Consider the following 15,404-nt stretch of genomic DNA (forward strand, 5'->3'; position numbering starts at 1 on the left):
AATCTGAAGAGACAGAATGAAAAATTAATTGAAAGATTTAGGAAATGGGGATTACCATTTGTAAATCTGAATTTAAAGGATGAAAGTGATGATTGGTCATGCCATTATTTGGACATAACTTCAAATCAAATTCTTATCTCCACCTTGTTAATGGATGCCTAAGTCCATTAATAGCTCTGGTAAAGTAGCAGTTGGAGAAAGTTCTTCTGAGCACATTGTGCTCATATGACAAGATGGCTGGGAATAATTTCCAGCCTGACACAGTATGTATAATTTATGCACAATATTCTGTGATATTTGTGGGTCTTGTGGTACCATGATTTTTAAGCCAAGTAATTCCACATTAATTTTATAACTACAAAATATAGTTCACAGTTAAAAGTAGAGTGGTTCACTTTAAAATAAACTTATGAATGACATATTTCTGATCTCACTCAATTATTTATTTTTCAATATATCACAGCTCTCTTTCATTTCCCATTTATATAAACGATCAGAGAGAAGGATGGGAGGGAGAGGCTCAGTGAACAAGGCCTGCTGTGACATTAATCCAGGTTTTTCAACCATTTCAGACCAAGTGAGGATATTTGCTTTTTCCAGTGATCTAATTTCAGTGTTTTATCTAGTTGACACAAGATTTTATACTTCAATGACCACATAGATTCCATGTTTGTTTAAACAGTTGAGGAAGAAGCGTCTTTGTCTGGCCTTGTGTAAACTAGAATGAGAACTAACTCTTTAATCATACAATCACTGAGTTGTTGTATAATTAAATATCTAGAACAAGGAAGTTGTGCAGAACATCCATTTTTATGATTTGGTTTATGAGACTGCAAGAAAATAGAAGCATCAAATCAGTAGTTAGAAATAAGAATCATGTTGTTTGATAATGCAAATACATCACCACTCGCAATTTTGTAACACACATTACAATTGGATTTTCAATTGGGGTGCAGGTACACAATAAAAATTGCCATCTTGGATGGTCACTAGAACAACAAAACAAAGTAAAGGCAGAAACAGGGAGCCGTCAATTTGGACATCTCCAATTAATATCTTGCTGAGCTCATTAATAGTCTATGGGGGCAGCAGATAGAGGAGCAATGGAAAATGGAGAGTATGGGATATGTTAAGTTGCAGCTGTCATGGACACAGTGTAGAGCTGGATGGGCTCATGAATGCATACTAAATAGTAGTTCAAAAAAAATGGAGATTTAACCTCAACAAGTTGCACAGAGTTTGCCAACATTGGTGCTGAGAGTTTACATTTTAAGCAATGAATGGTTGGGCTCATGTAGGGATATGAAAATGCTAGCATTACTTAGGTGTCAGGTGAGTAGACAAAGCTGTGGTCAACCAATAAGGATGAGCTGAACAAATTGAGATGGGAGCAAGATCTTCTGTCATTTGTGTAGTGAGCTTCAGCTGTTGCAGTCTCATTACTTTGGAGGCTGAGAGGTATTGCTGTGAGAGAAAAGAAAGCTTCTCATAACAAAAATATTTCAATGTAAGAAAATATTGCATTTTACTGAGTTGTACAGAATGTTACTGTTTTTCCTGCTTACTCCTAGCCCTTGAAATGAAGCATTAACTTGTGAGCTAAATGTAAACATGTTTTTACTCAATTTCTACAGGCTCGAGAGGATGTTATTCACTTGCTGAAGTCGAACAAGATTAATCCGGAGTCTTTAGAGGCTTATTATGGTCTGGCCGTTCCTGAGACAATTTTACGGACATTGTACAGGGATGCCAATCAAGCCCAGGAAAAGAAGACAGGTGAAGATGTTTATGAGAAACCAATGGCAGAGGTATGCTTTCAGGTTTAGATTATTCATGTATCGTGCAGGAAACCCTTAATCTGATGCATCACATCTGAGTGCTTTCACCTGGGCCCAATAAAGGATTAGTAGCCCATTTTAGGATGGGACTATCAAAAATGTTCTAATATTAATTTTAGCCAGAACTACACTGTGCAAGTTCTGACTAGTTCCATGTGTAATGTAATTGCAGAGATTCAGCCACTTTGAAAAATATCCCTGTCAGATTTAAATGATGCAGAGTCTCAGAATCTATTGAGAAACTTAAAGATAATCCCATCCTATAACAATGATGTAGGATATTTCCATAATGTTAGATGGTTAAGCAGATGGTGAAGCATCTGCTTCACAATCACTCCTGTAATGAATAGCTCCATAGCATCCTATCAGAAGCTCATAGAATTTTCGGGTTTTTTTTCTCAAGTTCCTTGTCAATTTCTCTATAATTTTACAGCTGGCACTTAAAGCACAGGGTTTACAAATGTAAAAGCCACAAGTATGTAAAGCCGATGGGTTAGGAGTCCTTGTGGACCATGCTGGTGTCCATAGCTCCAGGACAGAAGAACTGGGTTTGAGTCCTACCTGCTGTACATGTATCATAACATCTCTGAAGATGTTGTTTAGAAAATATCTGTTAGGCTAAAGTAGGAACCTGAGACCAGGCATCCTTGCTGAAATATGTACCAATGGGCACATCCGACAAGAGAAAAGGCCAAAGCATTTGCAGTCATCTTCAGTCACAAATGCTGAGTGCATGATCTACCTCCAGCCACAATCTCTATCCTCACAAAGCCTAGCCAATTCAAATCACACCACGTGATTTGAAGAGAAGGCTGAATACACTAGATGTACTGAAGGATATAAGTTCTGCCAACTATAAGGAGAGGATGAAGTGGCTGGGGCTTTTATCCCTGGAGCATCGGGTGACTTTACAGAGCTTGGTAAAACTATGAGGTGCATGGATAAGGTAAATAGTCAAGGCCTTTTTCCTAGGCTAAGAGAGTCCAAACTAAAGGGCATAGATTGAAAGTGAGAGGGGAAAGATTTAAAAGAGACCTGAAGGTCACCTTTTTAATGCAGAGGGTAGTGCGTGTATGGAATAATTTGCCAGAGGAGGTTGTGGAAGTGGGAACAATTACAAAAGGCATCTGGTTGGGTACATGAATAGAAAGGGTTTAGAGCAAAATGGGTGAAATGTTGGCAAACGGGACTCGAATAGTTTAGGATATCTGGTTGGCGCAGATGAGTTGGACCTAAGGGTCTGTTTCTCTGTTGTTAATCTCTGTGACTCCATGACTCTATAGTGCTGAAAATCTATTCTATACTAGCCAAGCTCCTAGTACAGTTACAACACCTGCATTTACTGGACAATGTGGACATTTTCCAAGATATGTCCTGCCCACAAAAAAGGGAGAAGTCTGCTCCAGACAATTACTGGCCAATTACCCTAGCTTCAATAGAGTCATAAAGATCTACAACACAGCAAAAGGCCCTTCAGTCCATTGAGTCTGCACCAGTCAAAAATAACCATCTAACTATTCTAATCCCGTTTTCCAGCACTTGGCCCATAGTCTTGTATTCCTTTGTATCACAAGTGCACATCTTAAATGTTATAAGGGTTTCTGCCTCTACAACCTTGCAGGCAATGAGTTCCAGATTCCCACCACCTCCTGAGTTGACATGCTTTTCTCTTGCATCTCCTCTAAACCTTTGCCTCTTACCTTAAATTTATGCTCCCTGGTCATTGATCCCTCTATGCCTCTCTCCTGTCTACCCTATCTATGCCCCTTATAATTTTATACATCCCAATCATGTCTCTAGCCAGTCTTCTTTGCTCTTTGGAAAACAGTCCCAGTCTGACCAATCTCTATTCATAACTGAAACTCTCCAGCCTAGGCAATATGCTGATAAATCTCCTCTGCATTTCTCTCCTATAATGTGGTTCCAGAAGTGCACACATTACTCTAGATGTGGCCTAATCAACATTTCTTACAGTTCCATCATTACCTGTCTGCTCTTAAACTCTATTCCTGATTAATAAAGGCAAATATATCATATACCTTGTTAGTCACTTTGCCTGCTTGACCTGATACCTTCGGGGACTGTACATCCTCGGTGCTTCCAAGATTACTATTGTTCGTCATGCATTCCTTTGCCTTCTTTCCCCTGCCCAAGTGCAACAATTTATGTTTATCCAGATTGATTTGCCTCTGATTAGTCCATTTGACCAGCCTGTCTGTATAATCTCTTGTAGTTTAAGCCTATTCTCCTTACTATTTACCACCCCACCAATTTTTGATTCACCTGTGAACTTACTGATCAATATTTCTACATTCAAGTCTAAATTATTTATACATACCAAGGGTCCTAACACTAACCCCTGTGGGACCCCACTTGGCACAGAATTCCATTCAGAAAAACAACCCAACCAGCATCCCCTGCTTTCTGACAGTTGTGGATCCAAGTTCTCAAATTTCCTTGGTTTCCAAGGGCTCTTACCTTTGCTATCAGTCTGCGAAGCAGGCCTTATCAAAAGCTTTTGTAAAGTCCAATTAGACTTCACCAAAAGAAAGTCTATGTCTATATATCTGGTCACCTCTTTGAAAAATTCAGTCAAGTTGGTCAGATGTGATTTCCCTTAACAAAACCATGCTGACTGTACTTGATTTAATCCCTGCCCCTCCAAGTGCAGAATAATCATTGTCCCTGAGAATTGCTTCCAATATTCTCTCCATCACTGAGGCTAGACTTACTGACCTGTAGTTTCCTGGTTCATGTAATAAGTTCATGGAAGCTGTCATAAACTGTACCAACATGAACCACTTACTCAGCAATAACCTACTGACTGATGCTCAATTTGGGTTCATACTTCAGGACTCAGCCAGTTCATGAGTACTGGAGCTAGCAAGCCATCCTTGGTGATGACTTTGAAGTCCTCCATTCAGACTACATCTTGTGTCCTTACCATCCTCAGTGCCTGCCCCAGATGTTATACAATCCAAAATGAGATTGGATTCCACAAGTGACATGAAACTAACCGGCTGTGACATCATCACAATGTTTGTCCAAGTGCGATATCAAGCTGTTTATTGAATTCAAATATGCTATGGTAGGATTTAAACTCTTGCCTCCAAGATATTAACTTGGTGTTCTGGACTACCACTCCATTAACATTACCACTATGCCACTGCCTCTTCCAAGAGTGGTATCAATGAGCCCTACCATAATTGAAATCAATGGAAATCAGGGTGAGACTCCACTAACTGGTGTCGTACTTTGCATAGTTAGGAAGATGACATTGGTTATTAGTGATCAATCATCCTTTTTCCAGGCCATAACTTCAGAAGTTCTTGAGAGCAATGTGCTAGGCCGAACTATCTTCAATTGCTTCCTCCATGACGTTCCCTCCATGGTCATGACAGAAGCGGGAACTTTCACTTTTGATTGCACTGTGTTCAGTTCTGTTCACAACTCCTCAGACATTAAGCAGTTCATATCTACATGCATCAAGTTCTAGGCAACATTCAGCTTTGAGCTCATTAGTGGCAAGTAACCTTTACATCACACAAGGGCAAAGTCATTATCTTTTCTAGCAAGAGCGTCTAACCCATCTTCTATTGTCATTCAATAGTATTGCCATGGGTAAATCACCCACAATTAACAAACACCTAACTGGATCAGCCACACAAATACAATGGCTACAAGAGCAGGGTAGAGGCTGGGAATTCTGAGCAGCTCATTGCCTGACTCTTCAAAACAGTGCAAGACACACCGTAGGAGTGCAAGGGAACACTCTCCACTGACCTCTAACCAAGATCACACATAGCACGAATAAAATATCACATTTAGTTTGAGAGTAAAAATATGGCTGTAAAACAAGGATCTTAAACCTTTAAATGCAATTTAGAAGCAAGAAACGGTTGGCTAAAGTGGAGTTGAAAAATAGGTTAAAATATAGGGTAGCAGTGGCAGATATTTAAAGAGCTGCTTCAGAACTCTTAAAGATGTATTCTGTCCAGAAGGAAAGAATATGTGAAGGATACAGCATCTGTAGCCAATTGAAGATGTCAAATCTGATATCAAATTGAAAGAAAAATCAGATAGGGCTGTGAAAGTTAGTGATAGTCAGCATTAGGCAACTTCTTTTATAACAGTAAAAGATGACTAAAAAATAAGTCGGAGATTTTAAAATGTGAAATTAGCAAGAAAAATATGAACAATAAAAGGTTCAATATGTGTACAAAAAGGAAGAGAGCAGAAAAGTAAGCATCAATACAGTACCTTAGAAGGTAAAACTAGTGAACAAATAATAGGAAATACAGAAATGGCAGACACTGCATAAATATCATATATCCATCTCTCGAAGACATAAATCATTCTAAGAAAAGCAGAAAGTCAAGTGGCAAAGGGAGGCAGGAAATTAAAGCAAATATAATCACTAGAGGAAAGTACAAGGAAAATTAATGTAGCTAAAGTCTGATATTTGTCCTGCATCTCAGGGTCTTAAAAGAAATGGCAGTAGAAAGTAGAAATATTGGTTAAATCCCTCAAAATTTCCTAGATTCCCAGTGGACTGAAAAACAACAGACATAAATCTCTATTCCAGAAAAGGTGAGGCAGAAAGCAGAAAATTATGAGCCAGTTAGCCTAGCCTCTGCCATTGCGAAAATAATCTATTATTAAGAAAGTAAAGCAGGACATTTCAAAAATCATAATAAAGTCATCCTGACACACCTTGACTGAATGTAAGAAAAATTGTAGTTGACAAATTTGTTAGAATTCTTTGTAGATGTAACAAACAGGTTGGATAAAGAAGAATCAGAAGATGTAATGTATTTGAATTTGTAAAGTATATTTATTAAACTGACGCAGTGGTAATGTCATTAGGCTAGCAATCTAAAACCTGGGCTGATATCCTGTGCTGGATTTCATCACAGCAGGCGGTGAAATTTGAATCCAGTAAGATGCTGGCCTAATGGAGGCTACATAACTACTGACAGTTATAAAATAAACACATCTGACTCACTCATTTTTCTGGAAAAGAAATTTGCTAACCTTATCTGGTCTGGCCTACATTTAACTACAGATCTACTGCAATGCGGTTGATGCTTAATTGCCCTCTTAGACTAGCCATTGATGTCACAAACAAATATAAACTTAAGGTGCTGTGTAAATGGTTAATATACAAGGGAAGAATTAAAAATGCAGGGAGTGATATATTAACTTGTATAAAGGACTGGCTAATCAACAAGAAAGAGTAAGGGTAAGTGAGTCATATTCTGTTTGGCAACATAACTGGACTGCTATCTGTTGGAGTTAGAAATGGTGAACTGTTCTAAGCGACATTTAGGTTCAGAACAGTTCTAGAATTCATTTGTGGCATGCTTATTGGATTGTTCTTCATCTTGGGGGGGGGGGCTGGAGTGAATTATTCCCACTCTGATACTATGTTGATTTAATTCTCTCCCTTCGTTCCCCAGCTTTTTGTGTTGTTGTTGCATTGCTCCTCGTCAACAGGAGATTATTTGCTTGGGTGATTAGGTTTATGAAATAGTAAGTTGAGTTCCTCTGCCTTGTTTCCCTGCACCCCCCCCCCTTTCATTTTTTTGTTGTTACACTGCACCTGGTGGGCAGTGTTTGTAATTTGACTGAGTGATTTGAAAATGGATTGTCGAAATAAAAAAACCGAGGTGAGTTCTTCTCCATTGTAGTGTTGACTTCTTCTGGACAGGAAAAGTATGCATAAGAGAAAGGTGGAAATTGATGTTTGTGCGAAACTGTGGATTTGCGAAATAATGCTTGAATATCACAGACTTGCTGCCTAATTCAGCATATGGCTATTGGTATATGAAACACAACCTGGCTGAAGGGACTGATCAATTGCAGTTGTATTCATTGACAAAAAGAAGATAAGGAAAACCAGTTGTGAGGAGGATAGAATGTTTGCAAAGTGACTAAGCTAGGTGAAATGAGTGGGCAAAGTTTTGAGAAGTCATATAAAGTGGGAAGTTGTCTCTTTTTGGCAGGAAGCATAGGAGAGCAGAATATTGTTGAAATGGAGAGAGACTACAGAATGCTGCAGTTGAAAAGGGATCTGGCTCTGTGTTCGTAGGCATTTATTTGACAGAGTGAATGAAGAGAGAATATTACCTTTTATGGGGAAGAGGACAACTAGAAACCATAAATATTAAGAGTCAACAAGATATCCATTTGGGAATTCGGAAGAAGTGTCTTTATCTGAAGAATGTATGAATGTGAAACTTTCCGAGAGGAAGCAGTTAAATTGAAATATATTGACATATTATTTAAGGGGGAGGTGGAGGGAAAAGGTGTACAATGATAGATTTAGGTGAGAGAGATAGGAGGAGATCTAAGTGGCACATTCCGGTTAGACCAAAATAGCCTGTTATTGTACCATTAGATAATCATGTATAAAATCCTTCTCAAAAGCACTGTACATGTCTAAATCTGTGGGCACAAAGGCTCAAAAAGGCCGTACACTATCACATTCTCAAAAGTGATAACTGCTAGTCTTGGCAGTGATTCTCGCTTCCCAAGGATGAATAGATAAAATTTGTCACACAAATTGAATTTTGTTTTTTTACAGTATTTCCATTATCAGTAGCAAGATATTCCTTTATATCAACACTGAGAAAAGACCCAGTAATTATTTGGTTTTTTGATTAGTTTAAGATAGTGAAAAACTGTGTGCAGTCTTCCAAGGAGTCTTAGAATATGAGCAGTTAGTAGTGCGATTATATTTAACAGATTATGTTGACACTGTTTAAATTTTTATACAACAGATGAGCACATTGATCAAAGATCACCCATATGCATGTCTGTGTAAAGATCACCCTGCCTTCCTCTGGTTGTGTCTAGCAGAATACTACTTTTCATTTCTGTTTAATAAGCAAGGGAAAGTGTGTCTACAATGACTGCTTTGAGAGGTGCCCGTGTAGAACTGTTGCTTGAGTCAGAATGGTAATATCACAGTCTGGAAACCTAGTGTTTAATCCAGGCTGATGATTCTGTGTGTGAGAGACAAAGACACCTTTTAGACAATTCTTGAAACTAATTACCTGACTGCTTTCTCAGGTAGATACAAAAGATCCCCTGGGAAACAAAGGGGTGAGAGGGGCCTTTTTATTTGAGAGGAGCTGTTAAGCACCATAAGGAGGGATGCACGGTAGAGAGGGCAGGGCACAGATATTGGAGGCCAGCTAAGGAAGTACAAGAAGGAGAAAATCTTGGGAGGGGCATGGTATCAATTGGCACAGGAGACGGTCAACCGGAGGTATCCACATTCCTTCCTGCCCTTTCACTAATGTTTGAAGATTATAACATACATATTGGCTACTCTTGTCTGCCTTCTACTACTCAGTACAGTAGTATTTTTAATCAACCTGCTAAGACATGTTATGATACACTTTGGAGCAGTTAGGTCTTCTAGGCCAGAGGCAGGGATGCTACTACGGCACCAAAATAATCCCTTTCTTAGCATCTGATATCAGATACGACCGGGTACCTTCATGGGATAGTCAAAGGCTTTTATGTTTCTCTCATCAACCCCAAGCTACACAGTTCTATGCTGGTGGGGGTGGAATGAAATTGTTTTAATTGTCACTTACTTAGGCAGTTAAGGGCCTCAATTAGATCTAAAATGGCATGCCAGCTGGTAACATGTCTCCCTATTTTGGGTAGTTTGAAGTAAATACGAACAGGACTATACCATTCTGCTCCTTGAGCCTGCACCAGCATAAGATCATGACTAATCCAATATTGCTTACAACCATTTTCTTGCCTTTTCCCCATAATCTTTGACTCCCTTGCCTATCAAGGGTCTATCTATCTCAGTCTTAAGTATAGACAAGGACTCCACATGTCTCTGTGGCAAAGAGTTCAGAAGACTCACAACCTTCTGATAAATGAAATTTCTCCTCATCTCCGTCTTAAATTGATGTTGCTTTGTTCTGAGACTGTGTCCTCTGGCCCAGGAGGGAAAATACCTTCTCAGCAATATGCCCATTAGGGGCAATGCAAATTCCTCCCCATTGAATCAGCTCCTTAAATATTAATAAAAATCAAGAGATTTTATTGGCCAGCTGACTCAATGTCATTCATTCCAAGGGATGTTTTATAAGCTAACCCTTTCAGGTACTAACTAATAACATAAGATGAGCTCTGTCCATTAAAGATATAAAAGACTGTACCTGTAGGGATCAATCCAGTGTTCTACTATAGTTCCAGCTGTGAAGTTCATGTAGCTAGCAATAATGTGTACTCACACTTAAATACAACTGACATCTCACTAACGTCTACCATGTTACTCTGAGGTAATGTAAGTAGTTATTAAATACTACATAAGAAGCCTATCTGTTTATCAAGGCGAAGACTTTTTGTAGTCAGCCTTCTGTATTTGGCATCAGTCACTTAGACTGATACCCATGAAAAGGACTGATGGAAGTGAATCTACCCAAGGCATCTTAGGTGGTTCTGCTGGCAGCGCTGGTATCTGAATACATACCATGAGGCACCCCGATAATTTATCATGATCCATACTTATTCATGGCTGCTTCCCTGACCTCTGTGCATGTAGGAGCATGGCACTTAACACACTAGAGGGCCATTTTTAACATTTCACCCCTCAGCATTCTGCTCTGTGTACATTTTGACCAAGGTGGTATTCACTTACGTTTCCCCTCTTGGGAAAAGGACCGTGAGGCAAGGTAGAAGATCAGATGGAGCAGAGCTTCCCACCCTTTGGGTCAGAGATTTCAAGCACCCTTTCAGGACTTGAAAGCTACAGAAGATGTATCATAGAGTCATGCAGCATGGACTCAGTCCAACCAGGTCATACCGACCATATCCCAAACTGAACTAGTCCCACCTGTCTGTGTTTGGCCCATATCCTTCCAAACATTTCTTATTCATTTACTTTTAAAAATGTATTTTAAATGTTGTAACTGTACCCAAGTGGCATTGACCACTTCCTCTGGAATTCATTCCACACACAAACAACTCTCTGTGTTTAAAAAAAAATTGCCCCTCATGTATTTTTTTTAACCTTTCTCCTCTTATCTTCAGAATATGCCCCCAGTCTTGAAATCCTCCACTTTAGGAAAAAGACAACTGCTATTGACCTTATCTATATCTCTCATGATTTTAAAAAACCTCAGTAAGGTCACCTCTCAACCTCTTACACTCCAGTGAAAAAAGTCCCAGCCTATCCAGCCCCTCCTTTCCAGTCCCAGCAACAACCTGGTAAATCTCTTCTGAACCCGTTCCAGCTTAATAATATCTTTCCTATAACAGGTGACCAGAACTGAATATATTACTCCAGAAAAGGTCTCACCAGTGCCAAGGTGTGTCATTATATGGCTAATTAGGATGAAAACTAATCCAAATCCTTCTTCAAATAGGCCTACGGCAAGTGGGCAAAGTGGGAGAGTTTTCTGGTTAGGCAGACCTGATGGTAGCTGCAGTGCAATGTCCTCCCACATCCACAAGATTCCATGTGAAGTTCTTGCCATCCTTACTGTCCTTAGTAGCCACACACACAGATGACAAGCAACATGAGTTCGACTGGGACAACACGACTATTATAGGACAAGCCAAACAGAGAACAGCCAGGGAATTCCTAGAGGCATGGCACTCATCCACAGATTCTATCAACAAACACATCAACCTGGACCCAATATACCGGCCACTGCAGCGGACAGCTGGAACTGACAACTGGAAGTGACAGAGACAAACCACTATATATGCCAGGGGAAACATCACAAGTGCTTCACAGGAGGCTCCCAAGCACTGAGGATGTCACCTAGACAGGGGAATGAAACATCTACAACAAAAATTCCCAGCTTGGCGAACAGAACCACAACAACGAGCACCCGAGCTACAAATCTTCTCACAAACTTTGAGTTCTTTCCATGATAAACATAATCTTCATTCGACACATAGTGCGAGGCAGAGATCTGACAGACTGCATATAAAGAGGGCAGAGCTGTTACGTTTGTAGGAGGCCTTATTGACAGAATTATTTACCAGAGCTATAACCTAGAATTATACTTCATATATGCACTGTTACGTCTGGAGATCCAGTTCCTGTGCACCCCTATTTATTACCAATAATAATCTGTTCCTCTGCCACAATGTATAATGTAAGGCATAATGTATGGTTCCACAAGAACAGTAATGGATTGCAGCACTATCTCAACAGCACATCTCTTAAGCTTTCGTCTCTCTGATCTGTCAATCTACTTGTCAAATATGAGCAGAAATTTTCTCCAGTAAAGTTGAAGAAGATGAAAACCACTTTTTCCACCTTGAAATCAGCATATTTAGCATCATCAGAAGTCCAACCTAACATCAGATTTATCTAAATGTAAATTGTTTTGTAAATGCAGTTGAGCATATAGAACACAGAATGTGACATCCTGGTATTGCAGCAAAAGTGTTTGGCAATTTAAAATAAACAATCTAACATCATGCAAACTCATTCAATGTTCATAATCCTAAAGCATTGACAGTTGTTTCTTGACTTTTAACTGCTTTACAGCTTAATAAGCATGGTGCCTGGTTGAACTCAGGACCTTGGGTGGGGGTAGAACTCCCAGAAAATAAAGGTTCCCTTATTAAATGCTGCAGTAAGCTGAAATGGTTCTAAATGTGACCACTGACCTTGACACTGTATAGCATTGACTTTCATACAAAGTTGGTGAATACCATTGATTTGATATCACTGAGCAGATTAGTCCATTGTGCTCACAACTTACAACAAGTCCTAACAACTTGTAGCACCAAGGTCGAAACAGAGTAGAGAAATAAATGTGGTGAGCAAATTGCTTAGTCCACAATTCATCTACTCTTCTATGTTGAACACCATAGAGTCATAGAGATGTACAGCATGAAAACAGACCCTTCGGTCCAACCCGTCCATGCCGACCTGATATCCCAACCCAATCTAGTCCCACCTGCCAGTACCCGGCCTATATCCCTCCAAACCCTTCTATTCATATACCCATCCAAATGCCTCTTAAATGTTGCAATTGCACCAGCCTCCACCACTTCCTCTGGCAGCTCATTCCATACACTTACCACCCTCTGTGTGAAAAAGTTGCCCCTTGGGTCTCTTTTATATCTTTCCCCTCTCACCTTAAACCTATGCCCTCTAGTTCTGGACTCCCCTGACCCCAGGGAAAAGACTTTGTCAACTTATCCTATGCATGCCCCTCATAATTTTGTAAACATCTATAAGGTCACCCCTCAGTCTCCGATGCTCCAAGGAAAACAGCCCCAGCCTGATGAGTCAGAAGGTTATGCTCAGAGCAACAACAGGAATATCCAGAAATGAGGTGCCAGCCTGGTGAAGCTACAACACAGCATAAGCAGCAGGTAACAGACAAGGCTAAACAATTCCACTCCCAAAGGATCAGATCTAAGCTCTGCAAACCTGTCCCATCCAGTCGTGAATGGTTGTGGGCAATGAAACAATTCAATAGAGAATGAGGATCCAAAAATATCCCCATTGCCAAGGATAAGGGAGCCTAGACATCAATGTAAAAGATAACGCTGAAGCATTTGTAGAAGTGCTGATTAGATCCTTAATCTTGGCCTCCTCTGAAAGCCCTTTATATCATAGTTGCCAGTCTTCAGCCCATTCAATTCACTCCACATAATATCAAGAAATAGTTGATGGCAATAGATGCTCCAAATGCTATGATAGCAGGCTGATAACATGCTGGCAATAATATGATGACTTGTAACCCAGAACTTGCTGCAGCCCAAAACAAGCTGTTTCAGCATTGTTACAATACTGGCATCTACCCAACAATGTCGAAAATATTCCTGAAGAAGGGCGTATGCCTGAAACATCGATTCTCCTGTTCCTTTGATGCTGCCTGGCCTGCTGCGCTTTTCCAGCAACACATTTTTAAGCTCTGATCTCCAGCATCTGCAGTCCTCACTTTCTCCCAATGTCAAAAATAGCCTTACAAATAAAATTACATCATATTCAAACCCAGCCAATTATCGTTCTATGTCTCCTCTTGATTGTCATTAAAGTGCTTAAAAGGGGATATTTGCAGCTTTATAAAGCAGCACTTCATGATCAATAACCTACTTACTGATGCCCAGTTTGTGTTCCACCAAGACCACTCACTCCTGATCTCATTACAGCATTGGTCCAAACATGGACAGAAGTGCCGAATTCCAGAGGCAAGGTGAGAATGACTGCCCTTGACATAAATATCAAATTTGATCAAACGTGGCATAAAGGAGCCCAAGCAAATCTAAAACAATATGAATCAAGTGGAAAACTCTCTGCTGGTTGGACTCATACCTGTTACATGGGGAGATGGCTGTGGTTGTTGAAAGTCAGTCATCTCAGCTGCAGAACATCTCTTCAGGAGTTCCTCAGGATAGTATCCTAGGCCCAACTATCTTCAGCTGCTTCATCAATGGCCTTGCCTCCATAAGGTCAGAATTGAGAATGTGTAATCATCAATGAACAATGTTTAGCATTAATCATGACTGCTCAATGTTGAAGCAGTCCATGTTCAAATGAAGCAAGACATGGACAATATCCAGGCTCAGGCTGACATTTCCAACAAAATAATCTAATTATCACTCCTTGATATTGAATGCTATTACCTTCACTAAATCCACTCACTACCAGCATCCTACTGGTCAGCATTAACCAGAAACAGAACTGAACTAACTATATAAATACTAACCATATAAAGCGGCTCAGTATTTTGCAGCGAGTAACTTGGCTTCTGACTCCCCAAAAGCTATCTACCATCTAAAAGGTGCAAGTCAGGAGTTAATGAAGCTTCAAGAACGTTCAAGAAGCAATCGACATTGACTCTACCAAGGACGTGCAAGTCCTGGGTCTCCTCCACTGCCAAATCCTAGCCATCTGACGCCAGGGGGGAAAATGCCTCATCTTCTGCCTTGGGACACTCCAACCACACAGGATCAATGTCGATTTCACCAGTTTCCTGATCTGCCCTCCCCCCACCTTATCCCAGGTCCAACTCTCCAACTTGGCACCATGCTCTTGAACTGTCCACCTTCCTTCCCACCTATCCGCTCTACTCTCCACTCTGACCTATCGCCATCACCCTCTACCTTCATCTGCCTATACCTTCCCCCCCCCAGCCCCACCCCCGTCCCAATTATCTCTCAGACCCCTTGTCACAACATCCCCACACATCCCTAATGAAGAGCTTCTGGTTGAAGCGTCAACTCTCCTGCTCCTCAGATGCTGCCTGACCAGCTGTGCTTTTCCAGCACCACACACCTAGGGTAAAGCAGCCTACTTGATTGGCACCACATCCACAAATATTGACCTGCTCCCACCAGTGATGTACATGTGCAGCAATGTGTACCACCTACAAGGTGCACTGCAGAAATTTGCCAACGTTCATTCCATAGCACCTACCAACCGCAGTGCAACAAATATATAGAATACCAGCAATTTTCCCCGTAAGGCACTCACCATACTGACTTTGAAATATATGGCCATTTGTTCAGTATTGCTGGGTTAACATCTTAGAACTTCCTCCCTAACAACATTGCAGCAGT

At 40.4% G+C, this 15,404-nt stretch overlaps 1 protein-coding gene across 2 annotated transcripts in view; it reads left to right on the forward strand.

Annotated features, from left to right (window-relative positions):
* Positions 1 to 15,404, forward strand: part of LOC140483152 (filamin-A-interacting protein 1-like) — a 228,905-nt gene that overhangs the window by 113,211 nt on the left and 100,290 nt on the right. For both annotated transcript variants that reach the window (XM_072581168.1, XM_072581167.1), the window contains exon 3: positions 1,635 to 1,808. In XM_072581168.1, the coding sequence (XP_072437269.1) occupies positions 1,635 to 1,808 (174 nt within the window). The remainder of the gene's footprint in view (positions 1 to 1,634; positions 1,809 to 15,404) is intronic.

This window comes from Chiloscyllium punctatum, chromosome 11, assembly GCF_047496795.1.
Source record: "Chiloscyllium punctatum isolate Juve2018m chromosome 11, sChiPun1.3, whole genome shotgun sequence".
NCBI lineage: Eukaryota > Metazoa > Chordata > Chondrichthyes > Orectolobiformes > Hemiscylliidae > Chiloscyllium > Chiloscyllium punctatum.